The 27,018-nt window shown below is 35.5% G+C and overlaps 1 protein-coding gene across 3 annotated transcripts in view; it reads left to right on the top strand.

Moving 5' to 3' along the window:
* LOC122842979 (cGMP-dependent protein kinase 1) overlaps positions 1-27,018 on the top strand; it is a 95,826-nt gene that overhangs the window by 51,166 nt on the left and 17,642 nt on the right. For all 3 annotated transcript variants that reach the window (XM_044137329.1, XM_044137328.1, XM_044137327.1), the window contains 4 exons: positions 9,667-9,772; positions 13,958-14,021; positions 17,187-17,264; positions 19,573-19,667. In XM_044137329.1, coding sequence (XP_043993264.1) covers positions 9,667-9,772; positions 13,958-14,021; positions 17,187-17,264; positions 19,573-19,667 — 343 coding nt within the window. The remainder of the gene's footprint in view (positions 1-9,666; positions 9,773-13,957; positions 14,022-17,186; positions 17,265-19,572; positions 19,668-27,018) is intronic.

The raw sequence follows: 27,018 nt of genomic DNA on the forward strand, positions 1-27,018 counted from the left end.
AACGAATTCTGACTTTTTCATCTGACTTGTCTTCATGCACCAGCATAAGGTTAACATTTATATTTAATGCTTATATTTCTGATGAACTTTAAGATGGATTTGTGTGACATTTGGACCTGATTCACTTGTCCCCAGGTTCAATAACCTGCACGTACACTTGACCTTTCAGAACCATTGCTCTGAAGATCCAGTTTATCTTTAATTTTGTTCAGTATTCCCTTTATAGACAAGCACCTTCGTAATAGTGATTAGCCAACCGAGCTTTGTTACCATTGTTATCGCCACCATAATGCTTGTATTATTAATGTAAAGCGTTCTTGTTTGCTTCTGTGCTGTTTGTCATTAGTTCTGTATATTTCTGTACAGCTAGTGCATACACAAGGCACTTCTTTCCTTTTCTCATGGTGAAATAACTAATTTCAATTTAGATTTATTGTGGATTATACATCTAATCTCTAATACATTTTTCATTAGGTGTCTCTTAGTAAGCAAAACCTCGGCACCATGAGATTTTTGCAGATCGTTAGAGTGGCAATATGTGACAATTCTTCTCGGCAGAAAGGGTTAATGGAATTGGTGGGCTTCCTGCCATGGTGCTGCTTTATTATCCATTGCTCCTACATTTTAGGGATAAGACAGGCCAATTCAAGAGGGTCAACGCTAGCCTGTCCTTCCAAAATTTGATGTGATGCGGGATCATTGTCCTGTTGGAGCGCCCAGCGTTTCCACCAACTAGATCTGTGTCGTTGAAGGTTTCACCCTCGGCCCGTTTGCAGCCCTTCAAAGGTTTTTGTGCAGGTCTGACCACAAGTCATCGCACAAATGAGGCCCTCACGGACAAATTAGTTAATACACATTTTAGAACAAATAAACAAGACAAACGGTTATGTAATGAATTAAAAAGGTGCTGATAAATACAAACGTTCTTAATATGGAAGGTAACAGATTATAAGTAGAGGACAAAGAATTAATTGGCACATTTTTTGCTTTCATTTTAATGTGATGTTAGACGAGACCACTAGAACATTCAGTCACTTTCAAAAGCAGACCTTGGTGCATCCATTCAATAGACAGTAAGAGTTTTCAAAGCGTAACCTCAAAACTCTTCACAGGAAAACAAAATCATTTAGAAATAGAATTCCTTTCCTTAAACGCGGAAACCATATTTAATCTGGATTTATAGCTCTCTTCTCCACAAAATCACTGCTTTGTTCATTCCATTAAAATATTACGTCTTGGATTTGTTGTTGAACATTTATAGGTGAAAAACATAACTATATTTTTAATTATATATTTGTTAAATTTGGCATCACTTTTAGGCACCATTTAATCAGATGTCAAGTTGAGTTGCAGTGCATCTGTGCAACTGATAGTGAAATAACCTCAGGATGCTGCTGCCATTACCATGCTTAATAATTGCTTTATTATTCAGACAGTGTTGTGTTGAGGTTTAGTTGGCAAAGGGAGTTTGAACAAAATATTGGAGCAGTTATATTAATTACATTTGAATCTTCACACAGATTTTTGAAACTCTGGAATAAAAACTACAAGCTGTGCTCCTAGTTCCTGTACAAGATTTTTTTGAAGTTGATTGTTGAATCATTGCTCCAGTGTTTGAAAAAAAACAATATCCAATTGCATCATCAACAGCATAAACGTATATGACACTGGCACCCATAAGAGGTGTCCATGTAGAACTGTAATTCGTGAACTTTCAGTGACAGTTGTAAAGAAATAAATAGCAAATCCAAACACGTGAAGGTAGTTTTTCAAATTACCTCAAGAATTTCTTTCAAAGCATACAAAGGATTCCTCTTTAAAAGCACATAATAATCCTCTCTTTCATAAAATTAGAAATACAATGCTGAAGATGTGAAAGAATGAAACCTTGAAATAAATTAGATTGTTTGCTTCTTTCAACAAATAAGATGCCATTTTAACAACTATTTTACTGTGGCCTTTCATGGTAATACAATGTTAATTGAAACACATGACTTTCCAGTTAAGATATGCTGAAAGCAAAGGTTGAGATGTTTGTTTGTATTATGGAGTTGGAGTGGTAAATGATGTTTTAATCTTTGGACCACCTGAGACTTTCAGTATAATGCACTTTTAAAACAGCCCCGCTTTCAAGGCAGGTAAGTATGGGAATTAACAAAAAGTTTATGTTTCACTTAATGTAAGAAATAAAAACTTTTTGAGAAACCTAAGATATTATTGGAAATTTTAATGTAACAATAATTAAATCTGTTGCTCTTTTTTATATTTAAAAAGATCGACTTTTCCCATTTTTATGTACTTTCCTTAATTCAAAAATTAATCAAACTGCTGGAAATATTACCTGAAATACAAAAAGCTTCACAAAACAAATGCGTTTGTTGGTTTCCTGCTGTTTCAACTAAGACCTTATGATTAAAATTTTAGCAATGACTAGGTCGATCATTGACACAATTTTCTCTTTTTTTTTACCCTCAAGAGTTTTTGCCGCTCTTAGTAAATGACCTGTCCTGCTTTCTCACGCTCTAAAGAGCTCATGTAGATATAATCAAACTTGGCTGATGTTATTAATGACTTTAGGGGAAAGGAGATTACTTTCTTCCACCCACCCCCAGCCCTGACAGCTGTATTCCTGTGAGACTTTCCTAAACAAAACACAGAGTTCATATCACTCTGTGGCTTTGTGTACAATTGTTTGTCAAAGTCAGGAAGGGGGAAAAAAAAAAGACTGATGTTGACAAGTTCTTTAAAAAGAGAAAATGATGAAAGAACAATTAATTAAAAGCAAGAGTAGAACATTCACTGATCTCTTTCACAACGTTGAAAGCAATAGTTTAACAGAATCAGAATTTATAACCATTTAAGCGTCAAAACAATGTTCCCGACAGAAAACTCTTAAGGCTGTTGCGCTCTCTAATTAGTTAAAAGACACAAACTGTCTCTCGAAGCCCAGCAGCTCGAAGTTAATCATCCACAAGTGCAATGTGGATCATGACCAAGCATCAGTATGCAAACTACTCATATTTATAACTGCATTTGAGATTTTGCTATATATTTTCTTTTCCAGGCAATTGGATAATCTCCACAGTAATATTGTAAAATCACCTGCTGCAGAAGGCAGATAGAAAAACACATCATTTCACAGCCAATGGTGTGATGAGGAAGTGAGACAGAAACTTTGTTTTATGATGCATGTTTTGTATCCTCTACCACAGTAAGATGTGAAAGTCCTTTTTCATGTCTTTTAATATTTTAACTGAAATAAATTTATGTGAAAAGTCCCAGTTTTACCCAGTTGCAATAATATTTTAACACAAAATATTTCACAAGGATATTACCGTAGCAACTGACTAATGACCTGACTAATAACTAATAACTCTGAGATTCTGTGCCAGATCTGGTTATATATTTTTTTCTGTTTTTTGTCTCGAAAAGACATGACTTTCAGTATGACTTAAAGTCCACAGTATGACATTAAGTCTACTTCTTATAGACTTTCATATATATACCAGTGACAAAATTGTGAAAAATGTCGCACTAATTCTGTAATATTTTTTTTTATTCCTTCCATAACAATCTCTGGATGTAAAATGTCAGGAGTACAATAAATCAATAAAATGGTTTCTCCTATGTTTATGTGATTTTTAGCCATAATTGTATTACAAGAACGAACACACGTGGCACATTTGCATAATCTCTTTATCTTAAACAAAATTACAGTGAGTTATGATCGAACTGAATACAGGAGTAACTGCTTCCTCTGCATGTATCTTTTTTCCTGCCTGCTTCCTTTCACTTGCAATGTCTCCTGTATTTATAATTTAACCCAACATGGGTAGGAAGCTCAAAGTTTTAGCAGTATGACCAAACTGCACTGTTGATCCATTAAAGAAGGTAACTTGAATAATTGGTTTTCAATTTTCATCTATTCTAAGGCAGAAATCTGTGTGAATTAGAGGAACTTTCCAATACAGAAGGAAAATAGATGTTGAATGCCTGTCAACAAGATGGAGTTAAGAAATGAGTTTAGCATGTTTTAGTGGAAATTTGAAAGGACTCCAGATGACAAGAAATGGGAGAGATGAATTAACTTAACTGAGAATTCTGTCTGCATATAAATATCTGGTTTATCCAGAAAACGAACAACGAGAGCAAGAAACAAACACAATGTAGAATGCCAACAACAATTTTCTGGCATAGAAAGATGGAGATTAAGAGAACAGATACTGCTGAAAAACAGAACATATGCAATAATGTGCATACCCAGCACAGACGAAAAAGTTATGTGTGATAAAGAATTCTAAAATATTACAAAATGATTTCCATTGTTTAACGTTTATTGTGAATATTCAGGGGCACATTAGGATAACGAACAAAAGGAAATCACGTTCGATACTCACGTATTGTCCTTTACACTTTGTATATCAGATACATGGGGGAAGTCCTAGGATATTTATAAATACTGTTGATGCACATCTTCGTATTTGTCCTGCTCAGGCTGTGCTAGCACAGATCCACAGAAGCAAACTGTGAAGTAAGTGGTCAGTAACCCTTGAGCACTCATATTTATCTGTACCTTCAGCACCAGCTAACTAGCTCCCAGAGTCTCACTGCAATTTAGCCAAGTCCTTACATAACACGTTTACCTACTGCTGTGCGCTGCTGGCTCTCTACATATCTTATTTCCCAGCGCTCTACACTCCCACTTTCTTCCCAAATACTTCACTGCAAACACTACACAATTGCCAATAATGTCTGACCTCCCACTCACGTTGCCTCTGGGTCAAATCATTTCTCTCTTCGGACCTATATCTATGTACAAGATTTGTTGGGTCTGTGCTCCGAGTTGGGGCAATTTGGCCCCATTTTGCGCATTACAACAGTCCAAATAAGCTTTGTGATTAGATAAGGTGTAACCAGATCCAGCTGAAACTAGTAACACACTTGGAAGGCTTGAAAAAGTGGAAGGAGAAATGTAATGTTGTGGAAAATATATTTAGACTCTATGTTTAGGATTCAAAGCAATTTGTGCGATTTCACAGATAAAACATGTATTTGTGTGCATTCTGGCTATGCTTGTATCTCTACATAATTCTGAGATTTGTGTCTGTCATTCACGTTATTCACACTCTTTGTGTCTTAGAATTTCTTCTCCAGGAAACAGTATCTATCTGACAGCAGTGTCATTTTCTGTAATGGGGGCATTTCTCATGTGGTTTGACCTAATTATAAAGTGCTGCCAAATTATAGCAAGATTCAAATCGTGAATGAGGCAGGGAATGGGTCCTTAAAGACAATACAGGTGCATCTCAAATAATTGGAATATCAGAAAAGTGTCACGTTTTTCATTAATTCAGCTGAAAAAGTAAGACTCAACTAGAATTTTTCTTCATTGCACACACAGTTTTTTTCTAGTGCAGCTTTTGACACTTAAACACACTTTACATTAACCTCATAGTTCTTCATTAAAATGTTTTACTATTGGTCACTAGCTGATTTCCTAATTGCAAAGTTTATTTAAAAGATCATTTTGATTCACCAAACAACAGTTCAATTATTTTTCATGTATAAGTAACTCAAACGCCCCTGACATTGTCTCTGTTTCAGAAATCGACTCATGAAACAGGATTCGAAGTTTGTACCTCCTCTAGGTTGTAGTTATCCCTGTTGGTTCTGCAACCGTCCATCAATATGCATGGATGCAGCTCTCTGTGAGCAGCCATCTTCTAAGCAATTACATTTTCTGGCTTATCTTTTCTTAGTAATAACTGTCAGTTCTGGCTTGTTGCACGGCCATCATGTCAGCATTCATTTCCCATAACTCTACAGTCTATAACATGGCCATAACCTACATAATCTCTTTTTTTAAATTATCATTACTTTTATTTAACTCAGTCGTGTGTAAATTTTTTATTTGCAAACAAACTTAATTGTCATTACCTGTAAGCTACAGTCATCAAAACAACCAAAAAAAAATTCTAGTAACATTTTATATACTGTATGAAATGACTTTCACTCTTTGGTCTGCATTATTCAAGTAAAATAAAGTTCTCCTTACATTAAAGTTACTGATATGTACCAGTGTTGGACAGTAAATTGCATTTGATTTTCCCAGTTCAACTCCACAGTCATGGGACAAATGGAAGCATTTGGTCTACGTATAAAAAATCTAACTTTTTAAAGAAATTGTGCATGAATAGAAAAACCTCCATGTAAAATAATCTTCTTTATGAGTTTGGTTTGGCTGTATCCAATTTAATGCCAAATGCGTTCTTTTTCTTCTTTTTTCGTTTTAGAAGAATTACTTGTGAAACAAACCACTGCTCCCCCGTCTTGTACATGATGACTTCAATACCGGAGCCAGCAAGAGAAAAATAATCCCTCTATAATCAATAAACTCCAGAGGTTATCAGGAAAAAAAAGCTATTTTTATCTTTAAATTTCTGAGAAACTTCACGCCTGGAGGATGAGATAGGGTACAGCAACACTCAGACAAAATAACAAGTAGTCTGCTATCTGAACTATTATTTCTTTCTTTCTTTCGTTTTTGCTCTATCACCCGATGTCCTCATGCCCAGTTGTCACCTCTGGGGTTTTCTGTATTCTGTTGTGGATCAGGTCATAGATTTATTTCACTTTATTGCTAAACTACTATTGAGCAGGTACACAATGGCGGAGTTGAAGCTGAAATAACATTTTCCCACAGAAGATGCTGATAATGTGGATAATTTATATGAAACGGATAGCAATAAGATGAAGCACTGAACTAATTTTAGAATTAAATCAGCCAGATAAATATTCATTTTTTGTTTTTTGTTGTGCAGGTTCCGAGCCAATGTCTTATTTAAAATGAATTCAAGAATAAAAAAAGACTTTCAGCTGTAGGTTAGAGGTCCACTGCTTTGATGAAACCCCAGGCGGTCTGGATTTCAACAGAGGCTGCATGTCTTACCAGTGATATTCTGACATTTTCTGATCAAAAATGATGACAGAGGAGTCAAAAGAAGAAAAAAAAAAAAACAGCTGTTGAGACTTAATGTGATGAAAAGAATCTCAAAAACTGAATTTTAAAAAATCCGTGCCAGATAGGAAGATGGCAAATGGACGAGATTCTGACAGGTTTTTTACTCTTTAGAAGTTTGGTTCTATTTAATATTTCATGTGTAGGCATGTAAGACATGTAAGGCAGTAAACACTTATAGCCAAAGCTAATATATGGCCCCATTTTAGAATAGAATAGAATAGAATAGAATAGAATAGAATAGAATAGAATAGAATAGAATAGAATAGAATAGAATAGAATAGAATAGAATAGAATAGCAATAAGCATTATTGTCACTCAGTTGGAAAATTTTGGTCTATTTCACATAACATATTTTGGCACCCCAGGCATAGGGTTACATTTGCCAGGACACTTTTCTGGCTTCAATGTTCTTTATTTAACAGTGGTCAGACTTGAATACGGGTTGTGAAAGAGGAGGGAAAGGTCAACAGGTCAGCACTCGGGCCTCTGGCTTTACCCCTTCGCCATCGGCATGCCCAAGGCAGATTTTCTTTACAATTGTGTGATTCACTTTATTAAATCAAGACTGTATCCAACCTCAAAGCTTGCAGATCACATTGCAGTTGTACTAACTAGTATTTTTACTGTATTGGTCATTTTGGATCATTAGATTTAAATACTGGGGATCAATCAGAGACTGAGCTTTCAAGGAAACAGCACACTGGTACACCTTTTAAGCATTTCAGTATCAGAGCTGACTTATCCAACCATGCAGTAAAAGACTCAAAACAAGATGTCATTTCCTTACCACCTGCAAATTACATTAAACTGTGTATTCGAAAACACACACGAGGATACAACTGTGGTAATCATTAATATATAAACTAAAGAGAAGGAAAGAAGTGGGGCAAGAACTGAGCCTTTGGATACATCTGTATTGAGTTTTAGAAATGAAGATTTCTAGCTGAATACAAGTACATACTTAAATACTTTCACACTTTACAAGATGTGATTTGAGTCTCTCAAAAACAAAAAAATTATGTTTGGTCATTTCTGAATTAAAGTAGCGTGATTAATAGCAATTTCCTAAATGCAGCTCTAACTACTTTGGCCTGATCATGAGATAATTTGTTCTGTTCAGTATCAAAGTGAAAAGCTCGAGATCTCTTTAGTTGTTAAAAAAACTGGTGTTGATAACAGCGCATGCAGCTGGCACTGAAAAAAAGGAACAGTTTGAATACTGTCAAAAAAATCACACAACATTAATGTGTTAGTAGAAAAATGCTGTTGCTTTCTTGTAAAAGAAAATAAGAAAACAAAGGGTGTTTAATACACCAGCTTCTCTCACTAATTAGTCTGAAAAGGCTGCAAATACGTTTCAAAATTTACTTAAGAAAACAACTTGCACCGCTTTAGCCAACATTTGCTTTGTATGTTGTGCTGGGCTGCCACTGCCTTGGGCCAGCACAGACAGCAGTCAGTTTGCGAATAATTAATTTTGAAATGTTACAGAAGAATATCAGAGTGACTTTTAGTCATGTCACACATTTTGATAATTGCTCCTAGAACAAAGAGTAATTGTCCAACTCAGAGACTTAAACTAATAACAATTGGATATTTCACAGTCAAATCATGACCCTGAACCAATTTAAATGTTGTAGCAGTACTCGAGGCAAACCAGCCGTGCAGTAACACAAATTAACTCCCAACTGCTTGGTAGAAAAAAAAAAAAATGTACAGAATTTTCTTTTTGTGCTCCAGACCAGAATTAAGGCAAAATAAAACACCTGGATCAATCAATCAATCAATCAATCAAATTTTATTTGTATAGCACATTTCAGCAGCAAGGCATTTCAAAGTGCTTTACATCAAATCAGACACAAAAACACAATGCAACATAAAATCAACAATAAAAACACAACATTAAGTCAGGTTCCGTCAATAATTTTGTAACTGAATACAACTCTAAACAAGTGGGTTTTTAGTTGGAATTTAAAAGAAGTCAGTATTTCAGCTGTTTTACAGTTTTCTGGAAGTTTGTTCCAGATTTGTGGTGAATAGATGCTGAATGCTGCTTCTCCTCGTTTGGTTCTGGTTCTGGGGATGCAGAGCAGACCAGAACCAGAAGACCTGAGAGGTGTGGAAGGTTGATACAACAGCAACAAATCTTTAATGTATTGTGGTGCTCAACCATTCAGTGATTTATAACCTAACAGTATTTTAAAGTCTATTCTTTGAGCTATAGGGAGCCAGTGGAGGGACTTTAAAACTGGTGTTAAGTGCTCTATCTTCCTGGTTTTAGTGAGAACACGAGCAGCAGCATTCAGTATCAGCTGCAGCTGTTTGATTGATTTGTTGGACGGACCTGTGAAGACGCTGTTGGATGATAGTTCTTTTTACACATTGCAACAAAACATAAAGGTTAACACCTCCCAGGAGCAGTTGTTTTGGGTTTAAGTACTAACTCTGATTTCTCTTCTGTTTCAAGTGCACAGCATATGCGCTACCTTAATTTTGTGAATGCACGAAACATAAGGCTCTTCCACAATATGCATTATGCATAAACTGTATGTGCCTTTGTGTTATCCTTTGTGTTATTTCTGTCCGCTTCCCAGAGGACAGAAATTGTCTTTCATGGCCTTACCTGTGTGTGGTCTTCTTTCCAGCCTTAACAAATGTGAAGCTGTGGGCCATCGACCGACAATGCTTTCAGACGATCATGATGAGGACGGGGCTCATTAAACACACGGAGTATATGGAGTTTCTGAGAAGGTGAGCAACCGCAGCGTATTGTTTCATGGTGACAGGAAGCAGTATGAATAGGTCTTTGATCTGAAATTCAATGAATGAATTAACAAAATGAATTCAGGATAGTGTGTGTGAACTGTTTCTCATATAATTTGTAATTCTTGATTTTCTTTGCAATAACTATGGTAACTAACTTCAGAGACAGCCTTGTTTGACCATCTGAAAGGCATATCTTGTGTCTTTCTTCTAGAATGTCAGCGTTCCTATTTGTTAAGAAGCGACAAAGCACTAACCACTTTCATAAAGAGGAGCTTATTATCATTTAAAACGGTTCCCGGAGCATGAAGTATAAAATAAAAGAAATATGCATCAAAGGACAGAAGGAGACACACAATCAGGTTATAAATCGCTTATATACCTGCTTTTTTCTGTTCGGCTTTAATTTGCTTTGGTTTTCAAGCTAATTAGGGAAATTATGTGCTACCGTTCTTCTTTTACACATAGCCCTTAATTACTCTGACTTAGCTGATGTTCTTACATCATGCACTACTGCTCATGTTTGTTGAAGTGAATTATTGACCCAAGGCAAATGAAAGGGAACAAGTACATATTAAAATGAGCTAAGGGCTCATTTCTACCGTTGCTCACAATGCTACAATGTTTATAAACCCCCAAACTGTCAATATGCTGTTTGGCTTTTCTTTTCAAGTGATACTAACAGCAAGGTAACAAGTTCAACTTGATTCAAAAGAGTAGATAGAAATTGCTTATGTTTGCTGGAAGTAATGTTTTCATGCGTGCATAATGCGCACAGCATGTACTTCAAATGATTGTTTACTTGAAATGAAATGCTTTTATTAACTTATTCTCAGTTAATTCACACAATGTTGCTTGCTAAAAGTTGCAATATACCTGACTGCAAAGAGGAAACGCCATATAAAAAATGTTATACTATATAAAATGCTTTTTCCATTAACCACTGTGAAAATTTCACACCCCATGTTTTTTACATCCTACAGCAAAGAAATGTGTTTTTTTCAATCTGGAAATTCCCTATCTGGGAATAAGCTGCACAGAAAGCCCTCTGTCAAATGAAAACACAAAAAATACATATTTGTAGAAAAAACAGAATTAATACACCTTTTTGACTTGAAAAATCTCAAAACATTTACAACCTCTTTCAGATAGGATAAGGATATATAAAATGGCAGCTCTCTTCTCCCCACGGATCTTACATAAGAGTTTGAGAAATGAGTAAATATTTAATAGATCTACTCTATGTTTGGTTTATAGACGGGTGTCTTGGGGGAAATCAGAGATTAATGGTAGCATTTGTTAATAAGCTCATAATTATATTCCCTTTGCGCTCCTCGGAAGAAGATCTAATAAAAGAGCTTATAGGTTTTAGCGAACAACAAAAGCGGACTGGTTGCTGTGAGCGCACACCCGCCCTTTAACGGCTGTGAAAATTGCATATTTGCACTCATAAGTTGTGGAGGAGGAAGACTCAGGAAACATTGATCCCACATGATTTCAAATACAGCAGCTGAGTGTACCTGTCAGGAGCTTTTGCCTCTTCCAAGCATATATTTTGAAATCACTTTCATGCATTGTGAGAGGAAAGGTAAAGGTAACACTTAGTGAACAATTTCACACATTTACAAAAGGCAAACAAATTTTTTTCTTTACTGAAAGTTTTAGAGTTGGTAGGCACTCCAACTCTCCAACACTCAACCTTTTCCCCTCCCACTTTGAAGAGAAGCCTTTGTGAACAATCAGCATAATTTGCTTAGTTTAGAGGTACAAAGGAATCCTATTTTATGCTTTATCACAATCTCTCACAATGAGTTGAGTTATGAAGTATGAAATGTCAACGTAAACAAAACAATTGCATAAATGAAAATATAGTGGTGCTGTACAGCTATTTACCCATTTCTAAATGAAGCTGCTGGATCCGAGTTGTACAACAGAAGCTTTTTGTTCGTGTCGACATGCTTCATAGCTCCAGCATTTCAAACTCTGTACAATTCATGTTGAGTTGGGCCGCCTCTCTAGTAAATCCAGTGTTTCTGTTGAGGAACTGGAGACATGTAGATCAGCAAAGTGGCCAAAGTCTGGAGGCCGAGACAAGATGGCTAAGATTACTGTAATAAAAAATGGAAAATGAGCACAGGGTGGGGGGTGACAGGGAGCTGGAGAAACTAAGAGGAAGAGATGATGTGGGAAGATAAGGCTTTGTTCAGCAACATGGCTTATTTTCTTTCGCTCTTGATAAACATTAGCCTTATTTTATTTGGTTCCCTCAATAACAGACAGATTGCCTTCATATAAGCTGCCTAGAAGCACCAGAACAAATACCACAGCCTCATGTTGATATATTCATTTTTTGCAGCTGATGACGTACGCTGTAACTACACATATTAACACCAGCATACTTTAAGAATATAATACTACATGTAAGACAAAAATCCAATTACAAAGATTTCTTTTCTATCTCCCTGCTTTCTATGGACTACCTTGCCAATACGGTTGGGTGATTGGACAAATTCATAGATGATAGGCTGCACCCTTCAGTGACTGTTCTTTTAAGAGTGATTTTTTGTAGGGGGTGTATGAGTTACTATTTCACACAATGTGTCTTTTCTTCTGTTTTAATTTATTGATTTTAATACTTTACAATATTGATGTTTTTTTTTTTTAAATTGGTAGATATTCTCATGTCCATATCTTTTTTTCACAATGATATACCCCAATTTGCTTTTTTTTTGCCTACAGTTTACAGTTTATTAATATTATTTGCCAGTTGAGAAGCTGTTGTGTGTTGACAAAACAGTGCTTATCAGTTAGGTTTGATAATTATTTTTGTACTTGAATGATTCATAGGTCAGTTGCTTAAGAAACACTAAACTGATTTTCTAAAAAAAATCATCTGCAAAGGCTGGATTGACGATGGGTTGCTAAGCAATTCATATCCCTCCCAAAATAATAATAAAAATTTACTTGGTCCAAAAGACTTGTACTCATAACTGCTTTAATAGAAATTCTGGCTGATTTCATGGACCAAATCATGGATGGCTTCAGATTGTATATGTATAAAATCTGTAGAAAAAGTTGAAAATGTCATTCCAAACACATGTAGGGTACTTTGATATCAACGATTAACTGTAATAAGTTAGGAAAACAAATATTCTTCTGGGTTTACATTGTAAATACACCCCAAGTCTCAGACACTATGTTCTTTTGTTCCTTTTTTATCAAAAGAAGGCACCTTGCAGAAACTCTGCCTGTCATCAAAAATGGTGCTCCATCTCTCAAGTAAAGTTTTCATTTAAGTGTTCTACCTCGTTTGGATTTAGTTATTCCACCCACCCACATTTATCTTTTGGAGCCATTCTCTTGTAGATAGGGTCCAAAGGTAAAAATCATTATGCTGTCTTTGTATCCTCATTCAAAATGAGCTATACTTTGTTATAATAAATCAGAACTTGAAGCTTCCCTCTCTGGAAAGTGGCAGAGCCACATCCAAATTTATCACCACCTGCACACAGTAGCATTACCAGTGTGATGCTGTTTTGTTAAAATGTGGTCATTAATCTCTGCCGTATAATTCTGTTGTTAGAAATGGTTTGCCTGTCACTGTCCAAAGCGAACTTTTCCTAAGACCTGCTCTTTGCCAATAGTGAACAACTACACTTTTGCTCTAATGGTCATTTTGGACAGAACACGTATATTTCCTGGCAGAATCCCCTTGCTGGTTTATTTGTTCACTCTCTGTTTGACTGCAGATTTATGTGCTTCTGCGTCATGAGTTACCACAGTTACCTGGGAGTGCAAAAAGAATTACAAAATTGAGGTCTTAGAGACCTCTTGCTTTACACAATATGACCTCAGGCCATAGTTGCTAGGACAGCGAGCCTGAGAGTTGTTTAAAATATTTGCTTCTGTAAATTATTTTCCTTTCAGTTGAGTGAGTGATCTGACAGTTTCTCTTTAAGTTTTTGATGAGAGTGAGAGTAAAGAGTGTGAAGGATCTTCCTAGGTCCTTGTGTGAGGGCATCACACATTATTATGTAAAACAACAGTCCTGGAGTTCCGATAATTAAACTTATTTAACTGCAACTTTCTAAGTAGATTAATGGGCAAATACACATGACAAAACATTAGAATTTTATACTATCCTGTTAAAAAATATCATTTTTTCTTCTGCAGTGTCCCCACGTTTCATGACCTACAGGAAGACATTCTGAGCAAGCTTGCTGATGTCCTTGAAGAGGTATGGAGCTGATCCATCTATCTTAAAACCCACAAGTCTTACATTTACCTTGGCAGATTTTAATTCACACTTTTGTTTTATGTAGAGAGTAAAATCTAATTCCTGATCATGTTTACTTGTTGAAAGCAGTATAGGGATTATTACGATTGTTTAATGGAAGATAGTGCAATTGTTACTTAGTTGCTGTGGTGATGTTGAACTAATTTGCAGACCAACTAGGTGGTGGTCCTTAATCTGTTCAGGAATCAATTATGTTGCAGACAGACGTCATTCCACTTTCAACCAAGCTTTGCAAAATGAGTCAGTTTTTTGTGTTTCATTCAATGGTTCACTTTGGCATCCATTATGATTTAAATCCTATTATAATGACTTTTTTTCTTTTCTTACTGAAGTGTGAGGTCTGAGGAAAGCATCATCAGTCGCTTTCACTGCTGCTTTCCCATTACTTCACACTGATGGAGAGATTAGCGTGATGTATGCATCAATCACAGATTTCATGAAAATTAAGAAAGATTTTGCTTCATATGACAATGCAATTTAAATGCAGATTGAGATATTTTATGTTTGTCCTATATAAAAACACTGTAATAAAAATAACATTAACTATGCTTGCTTTTAAGTTTATTTGATCTTAATTGTTTCAAATACTAATGAATAGTGAATAATTCCTGCCTGAAATAAAAACACAAAGAAACACTAGTTGCCAAGAATGTTCTCCTTTTTGTCACAAATGTGGCCCTGGCCCTAATCCTCTTCCTTAGATTTGCTTGATATTTTTTCCCAGAAATATTCTGGAGAGGAAACACAAATACATACTTCTAGATTTAGAAATGAGTATTAATGCTTACAGTGAGGCAAATAAATTGTTGGAAGTTCATGCAAAAGAGTCCCTTATTAAATTATAAACAAAGTGTAAAATATTTAAAGTGAAATTATTCTAAATGGTTAAAACAAAATTCCGAGTCTCAGAAATTTCCAATATTGCATAATAAATTTTAAACAAAAATATCAGACTTCTGAAAGTTATGGTTATTCAATACGTGGGCCTCCTTTTGCATAAATTACGGCATCAATTCAACAGGACTTGGTGGCGATCAGCCTGCACTTTTGTTAAGATTACTTGTTTTTTTGTGTGTTTGTTCTGTTCAAATATCTATTTAAGAAATAGCATTTATTAAATAATAAATCTCTAGTTGCTTTTCTGTTTATAAGTAATTAAAACTCTATAAGGTATACAAATTGATCCAGTTTTCTGTTTGAAGTGCTTAGACAAATTACCATTAATTTTTATTTTGTGTTATCAAAGGTGTGCTCTTAATATGATACAATAAATCAAATGGTGCTACTAAAGTGAAGCTATAAACATGTGTTTAGTCGTTCATTTAGTTTTGATTAGCACATAAATGTGTTTTAATTAGTAAAATGAATGAGAATGTTTCCCTTGCTTTGGAGAAAACTATTTATTGGGGCTAAAATAAACATCATGTGTTTTCACAAATGCACATCAGACATGTAGCACTCTGGAGAAAAAGTGAGGTTCAAATAGTGTGGAAAATAAAACATAAATTTAACAGTGTGAGGTAATTTGGTCTAACAGGAGCTGTTGATCTCAGTAGTTTCTCAGGAACAGTTACAAGATATTTCACAAGTTGTGAAATATTTTAGTAAAACAAAGACTGAAACATGTCAAGTAGTCAACCTCAGGAAAGCGTTTCTGTGACTGCTTATGCTCTCAGTGTGCAGGATCAAAAAGAACTTTAAAGTGAGTTGCCTAGATGCTCCAAAAATGTTTTCCGTGTTTTATTAAAAGTGTCACAACTTACCTTCATTACTTTACCCTTCAAGCAGCAGACGTTTGAGAAAATGTATATACTACCTAGTGCTGGAAGTTATTTCAACCAACATTTAAATGTAAGTGTGGATGTATTTCAGTACTGAAGAACTAATTACTTAATGAGAAATGTAAACGTCAATATACAAAAATTTACTATAACTTCAAGAATATATTTAATTTGCAACACACATATGTATATATTTTATGCAATGGGGGAGGAAATAATATTTTTTATTTTTTTATTTTTTTGTAATTGCTGTTTAATAACTTCAGCACTGTAACTTATCCCAGAGGCAGAGTTTCTTAATTCTCGTTCTCAGAGACCGCCGGCCTGCATATTTTAAATGTGACCACTTGATTGAATTGATTGCATGACTTTCCCTGCATTCCATCAAGTGGTGCAGAAGACTGTTAATCACCCACTTATTCAAGTCAGGTGCATGGCAGAAGGGAAACATGTAGAGCAGTGGTCCCTGAACACTGGAATTGAGAAACTCTGTTTTATGGCAATACCACTTGCTAATTTTTTCTTTTTTAATTTTATCAGTCAAACATATGCAGCTTGAACTGACCTTGACTAAAGGGAAACAGGATAGTGTGTAAAGCAGAAAGTATCATTGCATTATGCTGAAAATACTTATTTTTCACATTTCAGATGGGAAAGGTTCTGCTTGAACCTTTTCTATTACTGATTTGCTTACTAATTCAAGAAGACTTTAAATATTAATGAAGTCTAAACTACTGGTGATTTTTTTTTTTTTTTTAGATTGGAGATTATTTGGTTATTAAACAGTTAATAAAGTAAACAAAGTGATTCATAGCTGTCACCTGTGGTGGAATAAAGCCTTATTTATTTGCATAATATTTTGTTGTGATTTCACATGACTTTTCTACTTTAGTCTGATCTGCTTTATTTTGTTCAGCTTTGACTTCTGAGTTTTTCCTACAGGAATTCTGTAGACATTTTGAAGGTTTTTATCAAGCCAGGCACTGTTTTCTCACACATATGATGTTTTCCCCTTCATCTTCTATGTGGTTGACTGATGGACATGTCAAAACCCAGTTTGTACCGAAATAGTTTCCAGTATGTCCAGGAATACCAAGGATGTAGAAAATAAATTATTTGATTTATTTCACTCTTGGTTTGAACCAGTAAGTTCCCATTCATATTAGATGCAATAGCTTTGACCAGTTTTTTTTTTTCTGTTTACCTAATTTTAGGGATAAAAAACATTATTATTGATGTATGAATATATTAATAGCCTACTCTCCTATCTTTCAATAGTAGTTCTTTTTTAAGTATGTCACCTTTTTGTCTTCTTCCCTGACAGACGCATTATGAAGAAGGAGAGTACATCATCAGACAGGGGGCCAGAGGCGACACCTTCTTCATTATCAGCAAGGGAAAGGTGAGGACAGCCACACCAATCCATACCCCGAAGACAGTCCTCATCACAAGTCAAGGCATCCAGGCATATAAAACACAGCAACAGATGCCAATCTTTGAAGTGAAGGCGTAATATTTTTGGATGGAAGTTTGCTATCATCAGTCATCTTCAGATTGGCGGATAGGGAAAAGTGCTGCCTCTTTCATCATCCCTTTGCAGCAGTGATGGGAGTATTTGGAAAGGGGAAAGGAGTCACTTTGATTTCCCCTTTGGGTAATCAACACTGGCTTTCACAATGGAGTCAGTTCTGTGGGAGGGCTTTCTACTTGCCTACTGGTCTTCCTCTTTATTTTGTGACTGGGTGGGTCATGCTCATCTTCAACAGCTTTCCACCCACTTGCATTGGAATTTGTTTACTGTGCATTTACCGGCACTCAGGTCTGTTTTGCACCTTTCACCAGCTCAACTGTAGTGATTTCATTCTCTTTGCAGGAACCAGCCACTGAAGATAATTTTAAAATGTTCTTTCTGAGTTCCAAAGAGAGATGTGAAAAGAAAAAAATTGTCCAATGGAAATCAGAAACAAACCAGCAAATCCATCTGGCTGGATGTCACCGTCAAGAAACAAACTTGACATTAGAATTAGATTTCAAGAAGAAATGTTTGAAAACGTTCCCAGTTTAAGATAAATTTCCGATGGAAATCTAGAGCTACACAGGACTGCTTTGAGCTGTTGCCTTGATAGATACACCAGAAAAAAATAAAAATTTCCATTCATCCATCCGTCTGTCTATAACATTTATAGCAGCAAAAAATAGATTGAATTAAAATATAAATTGCCCAACACCAACTTAATTCAGTTAAATAAAGATACATATAGATCCGAAGCAAAACCAAACACAACATTTTAATTACAAAAAATGGCAGAAAGCCTTCACTGGTTCCACATGTTTAATTAAAGCCCCACTGAGCTTAAAGCATGGTATGTATGTAGAAAAAAAAAAAATATATATATATTCTGCTTGTGGAGCCCAACAATCTGGATATAAAACTGTACCTGAAATTGTGCAGTACGGCATAACAAGAGGGTACACCAACACTAACAAACATTTGGCCTGCATCACTCCATCTTGTCCTGTTAAACAAATGTCTCTATCCGTCATGCAGTGAGTTTTCACGTACTGTTTACACTTCCACAAACAAGCAGTATACATTGGGCTACAGCATACTTTAAAAAGTCCAATCCTTACTGGTACAGAGCACACACTGAGCTTACTAATCAGCCCGTTAGCCTGTGCATACGTTGTTGCCCCTATTACAACATTATCTGTCTGCCTTGCATTTCAATGGTGAAAGAACATACTCTGTCTCAGATAAATAATGCTCCACCCTGTGGTCCCCTGCCAAAATTTGAAAAATGAAAGATTTCATAGCATCAATTCTGAGCTGACATATGCCCAGCATATACATGCCACTGCTTCAGAATCAATGCAAGTTTAGATGAAATGTCACCGCTGTTGCATAATAATAACACTGCTTAATCACATATTGAACTATAAAGTTATTAAGTGATTGAGTTTTATTGTTAATATTGCTTTGAAAAATTACACACAAGTTGTCCAAAGGACAAACCGTAGTACTGAAAATATGTTGGTAACCAAGGATCCACTCTCTAGGTGACAGGTTCCCAAGAGCTTTTTGTAAACCAAACGCTGGGTTTTCTGTCCTTCCTGTACCACCTTCTGATCTGAAACAGATGCAGTCCACTTCTTTGGTGTACACTTTTCACTTCCTCTACTTTCTTTCTTTGCTTTTCCTCTGCGACGACAGGATTATACACGATCACGGGTAATTAGGCTGTCAATCAGCTATTCACTGCATTCCAGCAGGCTGTTGCTGGATTTATGTTGCGACACCTAATGGATGAAGACGAGAGCCTTCATTAGGCGAAACAATCATCTCCATCCGCTCCCCTGAAAATGTACTCAAGTGCCAATCCTGTAATTTGTAAGTCTTTGGTTCAATGCAGAGTGTCATTGCATATGTGCCATCTAGCTGATAAAGAAGTTAGCAATACCTCTTAACTCCTGCACCATGAAGATAAATACCTGGCTGTGAGAAAATATGTTTAAAGACAAGTTAATGTTTTTCAGTGTGATCAAACCAACAAAACAATTCATATTAATTTATGTTGTTGCAGTTATTTTATCAAATGTTTCCTATCTTCCTTTAGTTGCAAGACTTCTTTCAGTCTAGATCTTCCCCACCTTCTTCATGCTACACCCTGCTTACCTGTTACTCTCCTCCTATTATGTCCCTCTTTCGGCAGGTTAATGTGACCAGGGAAGACTTACCCAACGGAGAGCCTGTATTCCTCCACAGCCAAGGGAAAGGTGACTGGTTTGGGGAGAAGGCACTGCAAGGGTAAGATTGTACCTAATAACTCTCCCATTCTCCCAATTCCTACTCATTCTTAAATTTTTCCTCTAAGAATCAGGTGTTTGTCGAGGTGCATCAGTGTTTAGTTGTGTCAGACATGGCAACTGATGACATGCAGTATTGTTGAAAATGAGGACTAACAAGTTGCATCTGTGCTTCTTTTTTATACTCAAGGCTTTTTGGCATAAGCAAAAAACATTAAAGTTGCAAGTTCTGTTGATATGTTGCCAAGTATTTTCCTGACTTGCTTCCTGCTTCTTGAGAGAAAATAGTAAAGTGCCCCATTGGTTTTCTTTGTAGTTCTTTGTGTTAAAATTCTAAAACGTATTCCTGTCCTTTCTTTGGCTGCAGTCTGTGATGGATGTGACAGAACAGATACTATGAGTGCAATGTAGAGAAGCACTAACAACTCCTGGAGTCGGCTGGGTTTCCTCAGCAGAAAGTACATGCTCTGCTAGGCTTTTTGAAGGTGGAGTGAATGTTAGAACAGGCACTGAGAAATAAATGGAACCAGAAACTTTGTCTCCAGAGTTTGCATAGGGCTGGTGGATATTATCAGGAGGAGCTGTATTGAAGGCTACCTTCAAAAGTTCGACTGTCATGTCTCTAGTCTTTTATGTGTGCTCAGGTTCTTGTTCTGATTGTATCAGCCTGAGTTGCATAAGCCGCTGCAAAACTATAAACTCAGTGCTGTTACAGGTGGGAAATAACATTTTCTCACCAGCCACTTTGGGTTCAGGGTTAATTTTCAGCTTCACCAATTTTCAACATCTTATTTCATATACACAAGTAGTCATTTGATTATCAATACTTGTAACAGTTTATTTAATTTGGTATCTATGGATATATAATTGATATCATAAAGTATTCATAAAGTTGCTTAAATGCAATGTATTATCAGTAAGTACCGATCACTGATATTACAAATTCTACTCTGATCCCCCATTTGGGCCAGTTGACTTGTATAACAAATAACAGATTATGATCTCTAATTCTACTAAACTAACTCTTTGCTTTCCTGCTTGTAAATATTAGATTCAGATAACCACATTAGCTAATATTAGGTATGGACAGATTAAAATTTTCTTTAAATCCATGATTTTAAAAATATGTACAAAAAGATCAAAACTGCAAGGTAGAAATTGATGATGGCCCAAAATGACCAGCATCCTGCCGAGAAAAACACATTGGCTCATTACTATCATCCAAAAACTATCCAGTGACTTACTTCTAAAATCAAAAAGACACTTATAGCTTTAGATTTATTTGCTAGCTCTTATTGAGAAAGTTGATTGATTTCTGGCCTCTTTACACTACATATGGTGTGTCACATTACTGTTCAGTTCTTTGATAATGTACAATGGAATATGCAGAAGTCAAACTGCAGCTTGGGTTCATTGCTGCCCCTGACCAGACATTGAAACCAATGAACAACTTTTTCCTGTTGTAATAGTAAACCAGCTACTGCGGGCTAATCACATTTCCTGTGTGAAGTTCACTGCATGAGTGAGCTTCACTGGCCAAATGCAGCGACACAGTTGTCATCAAGATAGAGCTGAAGCCATGAACGATGAGTTGAGAGGTTTGGTATGTACATTCCCAGAGCTCTAGTCATTGGTACATGGGGGAGAATAACAGTGGAGACAGGACAAATCCTTGTTGGTGACTGCTGCTTTAGGTTAGGATGAGGGATATGAATGTTTGTACTAGCATTTTTCATTTTAAAATTATCATCAATAGACTCCAATTTGTTTACATTTTATTTTTGCTACAACTCTCTTTATTTGACACCTGCCAAATGTTTGTTTTTATTACTGTCTAGCAAGGTACACTTTTCTTTACACTATTAATAGATAGAGTACTTATTATACCATCCATTTTAAAATGTTCTTATATTTCATAAGCTGTCAGACAAACAAAAGAATAGTCTTCTGCGTTATTGATTGAGAGACACGTCGGGGAAATCCTAAAATCCAGTACAGCAAAGGCTGATATCATAAAGACGGAGTGAGATTTGGTTTGAATCCAGCAATAACTGACATTTCTCACTTTCGCTTTGTAAAAGAAGAGTGTATAACAGCCTCATAACACTCAGTCAGGGATTAAAATGATGTTAAATCTGGTCTAAGAATCTTCATCTGCTAATCAACCTGATGAGATGCAACAACAGTGAACAGTTTAGTCATCGATGTAAAATCAAGTGGCGTTGACTGCCTCAATGAAAGTTGACATTGAAAATCTTTGATATAATATGTTGTGTTTTAGAGAATTGTTGATCAAGGGTTTACTGCTGATTGCCGATTTTGTTCAACTTTGACCTGTCAATACAGACTTCAGCCAGTTCAGATTTCTCTCGAAGAACTATAGTTAAAGCAACATTTTTCTCTGACGTTCATGCTGTAAGTGGCTTTTGAATTGTGTTTGTAAAAATTGAGTTTGCTTCGAGTTTGAGGTGATTGAAGTACACCAGAGTACGTGGGAGCCTTTAAAGGAACATGGTAAACTTTTGTAAATGATTAAGAAAAAAATTAATGAGCAACAACCTTGCCAACAACACATTCTTTTTTTATTTTTCTTAAAGCTATTTTTCTTCTTTATGCTTAATTTTCAAACTCATTGCTAACATTAATCATTTTTACATCAGTAAAAATCAGGCATTATATCAAAAATTAGCCATCTAGTTAGCATGACCTCACTAATGTATGGTGTGTTTACTAAGAGCAAAAAAAGGACTATTGATGTTTATAGTAAATAATTAGTTCTTTTTTCTGTTTGTATGTACTTAATATAAACAGAAAACATACATGGCCCTATGTTTCCCATTTAAAGACAAATTTTATTTAGACAATCTTTTCTCTTTTTTCTCACTTCTTTTTTTCATTGCCACCAAATACATCTTCATGCTGCCCTTGACTACTGCAATGATTTTTTTCTCTCTTTGTGTATCTGTAATGGACATTCCTACAAAACATTTCACTATTATTGATTCTAATAAAAGGTAGCATTTTGTATCTGTGAGAAAAATGCATAGCATATTCAGATATAAAGCAAGACATCCAACATTCCACATGCCTATGTCAATAAGATCTGTTATATGAATGAAAATACTATCATACATTGTTTAACATTTGGTTTATTTCAGCATTTGGACACCAGAGAACAACTCCCTGTTAATAAATAAATAAATTCAGACGATGTCTGGTATTGAAGATCTTTGTCCAGGGCCAGGAGTGGTATTGCCCTTCTCCACTTTGTTTAATGCTGTTATGACGTTGCTTCTCCGTGTTTAAAGTTTTACCCAAACATAGATTTTGAAGGCAAAGCGTAATTTCAGGTTTTTATCTGTAATTAGTCAGGCAGAATCATAAGATACGCACTCATAGAAATAGCCTCCATTATAAAAATAAATGCACATGTCGCCATCTGGTGGCCACTGAATGCAAGATCTGTAGCCAATCAAATTTCAAACGTTCATGTTGTCTTTAAAAAACATTTAAAAAAAACTTACGACAAACCTAAAGCAGAATTATGAGAAGGAGGAAAGATTTTCAATGTATGATTTTGTAAAACAGACGAGTGTTTAATTTTACAGGGAGTCCTGGAGATAATGAAAGTAATGAGCTGGCAACAGCTGGAGCTACACAGATGGCTAGTCTTTCCCCATATGCTAAAAACTAATGACTGCAGGATATAAAGTAGGCTGATTATTAAAATGCATGCGAGTCAGATGAAACATGATCTGGTGCAAGTGGAAGTTTTATGTTAGATATAAAAATGTGATCTTTATACATTAATGAGTTGTAATATGTGCTGTTTGATAAGAACATAGCAAAGTGGCTGTCAAAAAGGTGGAAATCTTGAATTAGTCGACCCTAATCTAGAACAAAAAATGAGAATCTCTACAAAACAACTGATGGTAAATGAGAATCAGATGACTGCAATCAGCAACCAAAATCAAGTGGAAGGGAGGGACAGAAAGCAAGACAAATATCAGACAGGCAGAGGGAATAACGCAAATATGCAAACCAAAAGAGAAAACTTAAGCCAAGACAATGCTAATTCTGTCATTTTACCACATCTTATGTAAATTTAGATATTTGCTGCAACTGCTTTTGTGTACATTTGAAATAAATGCATATGACAAAAGATGAGTACTGCAGTCAAAATGATATATTTACATAGACTGTATTAAAATAAACCATTCTCCACTCCTTGTTTAGATCTGCTAGGATTAGAAAAATCAATGGAAAATAACATTTTTAGAGAATTTTTAAATCAGAAATGTTATTTCCTTGGTATCTGATAGTTTTGTTTTGGATTGTGACTTGGGTAACACATTTAGGAAATCCTTGCAAAGGTATCTCAGAATAGTTTGCTGGAATTTTGACAAATTTCTCCTGACACAAGAGATGTAGCTGTATCTGTTTTTTAATTAATTAATCTACTAATCTACAGAATGAAACAGAACCTACCTCAGTAATCAAACTATGTCCTCAGTGCAGGTTGGTATTAATAAAACTATAAAAGTCTCAGCTTGGATGAGTTGATGAAAGTTTGTCCTTTTAGCAACATTTTCAAGAAGAATCACCAAAGTGAATCACCAATATTATTTTACTATTGTAAAAACACAGCAAAGCATATTTACATGCAGTTATTCAATGTAAAAGTATCCGTATAGTGCTTTTTAACCAACAAAAATTATGAAACATGATAAATACAAAAGCAACAGACATGAGAGATGATCTCATGTTCAAGCTGTTACATTTTTCCTGCTTCAAGAATGATTTTCTCTGACCGACAGAGTTACAGTCTCTTAATGTAAAATTACTTAATGCAAAAACGTTTTGCTAACTTTGAGGGTTTTCTGGTTTCAGTAATCTCCTCCTCATTAATCTTCCTCAAGAAAACAAAATCTGTCATGATTATATGGTTCAGCTGCCTTTGTAAAGTCAGACATTTTGGATTTTTCCTAGGGGTTTTCATCAAACAAGTACAGCATGTGGAAACAGCAGCTCTTAATTTATTCAGTTTATATGATGAGTGGTGTGTGTGATCCAAACTGGATCACAATCCACATTGCTGCATTTATTTCATTTTACGTCACTTGTTTTCTCATTGCAGTTCCACTCAAAATCTGTTGTCTCCAGTAACCTTCATTTTCCTTGAAATGCACTGACAAATATTGTTGGTCATTCCCTTTCGGCGATAGATGGGGCATCTCAAAGCATCTCTGCCTTAGGCCAAAAACTGGACAGCAATGATCCTGGCTCCACTCCACTCCACCGGGCGATTTTTGCAGTTTGATAGCATAGCTATATATGATTATCGAGCGGCATAGAAACACCACTGAATGCATTTGGATAATGTGTTCTCCAAGATATAATATGCCCAATCTTTTAAAAAAAATATATATATTATTGAAAAGTTAATTTTGATTAAGTGAAACACATTTTATAGATTAATTACACAGACTGATGTCTTAAAACTTTTATTAATTATGATATTTTTAGCATCCAGCTAATGAAAACATGACATGTAGAATAAGAATATTACATCAAGCCAGTTTTTAAAAATCAATGCTTAATTATAATTTGTTACCTGCTTAAATGTTGTTCTCTAAATGTTCTTCATCTAAGAAATGAGCCTCATCAGAATGAATATTTAATTAAATTTAGCTGAATATGACTTTATATCGTATATCATATTTACTTTACAAAATAGAGATCAACTGCTGTCTTGTGCTGCCAACTTTTCAAAGCATCTTAAGGGCTCCTCCAAGTTTGCTTAATGAAGAAACAAGAAGAAGAAGTGTTTTTTTTTCTATCCCAACATCTCCTTCATATTGTGTTCATCTGAGTATCATAAACGTATTTTCTGACTGAGCATTTTGAATAAGATAAGCGCATTCAACCCCACCTTTGATAGATAAACATGTCTTGGAAATTCAAATGCTAGAGATGCTGGCCGTCTTTGCAACAAGCTTTTGATCAGAGGGCTCTTCCAAAGGGCCATCCTTGTAATTGTGAGTTAACTGTTTGTGTTCTCACTCATGAAACTCAATAGCCCCTACTCACCAGCTTTTCTGTCTTTTTGAAGATTTGCTCTTTGATCTATGAGAACAACATATTTACAAGTCAAAGTCTATTCTCCTGCTATGTATGCAATCAGCTGAATCTCTTGTGAGGGCTGGTGTGGGGAAACAGTAGAAGATATAATGGATTACACACTTTCTCTTGAGAATGTCTATGTATAACCCTGAACGAATACCACGGTAGATATTTATGTATACATCCCAGTAGGTGCATGTTCCAGGAAATGAAATGCATCCACGTTGGTGGGCTCTTTTGAAATATCTTACAGCTTATGTAGTCGTTCATATTTTCTGTCAGGAAGAAGAGTGAAATTTTGGCTTCACAATATATGTGTCAATACTTCAAACAATCTCTGACCTTAAAACATCCACATAGTGAATACTGTCTATGTCTGCTGATCTCAGTGACAGAAATGCGATATCAGATTACATTCGGAGACCAACAACAGCGATCTCTTTAATTATTACCGTCAGCCAGTGTTAGTGTTCGTGTGTTGCCTCTGTCAGCCAAGTTATTATTTTTTTATTCAAACACTCTTTATGTCAAAATAACACATTTTGCAGCTTTTGCATTCGTGACCAATCTATCTGTAATCAAAAAATAAAAGAAGCTGGAAGTTAGATTTGCAGACTATCAAGTAGTTGCTTCTTTTAGCTTTCTAAATTCTGATAATTTCATTCTGGTTTATGCTTATTAGGAATATCATTTTAGAGTTTACCTTGGTATAACGAAGGACAGCAGGCACAGATCTTTTTAGTTGCTGTATTGTTTTTTTTTTCTTTCCAGAACCTGCTAGTAGAGGTACTGCTATTGTGCTGTACCAAAATATTAGGTGGAATTTGAATGTTTTTCTTTATTTATTTATTTTTAGCAGTCGTGTTGCGCAAGTGCAATTTTGCTAACGTTTCCTAATATGGGTTTTGGTTGGAGCACAAAATGCATTGATCAAAGATGTTAGCACAGCTGTATAGAATTATCTCATTCATTTCACTCCAACTCTTCCCATCTTATAAATCACATTCTTGTCTTCTGCTGTTCATGCTTTATATTTACATTCCTGTTTTATGTCCTTGTATGTAATCCCTGCTTGTTAAACATTTGTCTAAAACATACCAAATATTTTTTAAGTCCTGTAGACATTTGCTTACATTGCTGTTGTTTGCAGTACATGCCTCTGCAACATGATAACAGACACTGTACAGGAATGTTTACTGTATGATAATAACACTGGAATTATATTCAGA

Source organism: Gambusia affinis, linkage group LG13, assembly GCF_019740435.1.
Source record: "Gambusia affinis linkage group LG13, SWU_Gaff_1.0, whole genome shotgun sequence".
Classification (NCBI taxonomy): domain Eukaryota; kingdom Metazoa; phylum Chordata; class Actinopteri; order Cyprinodontiformes; family Poeciliidae; genus Gambusia; species Gambusia affinis.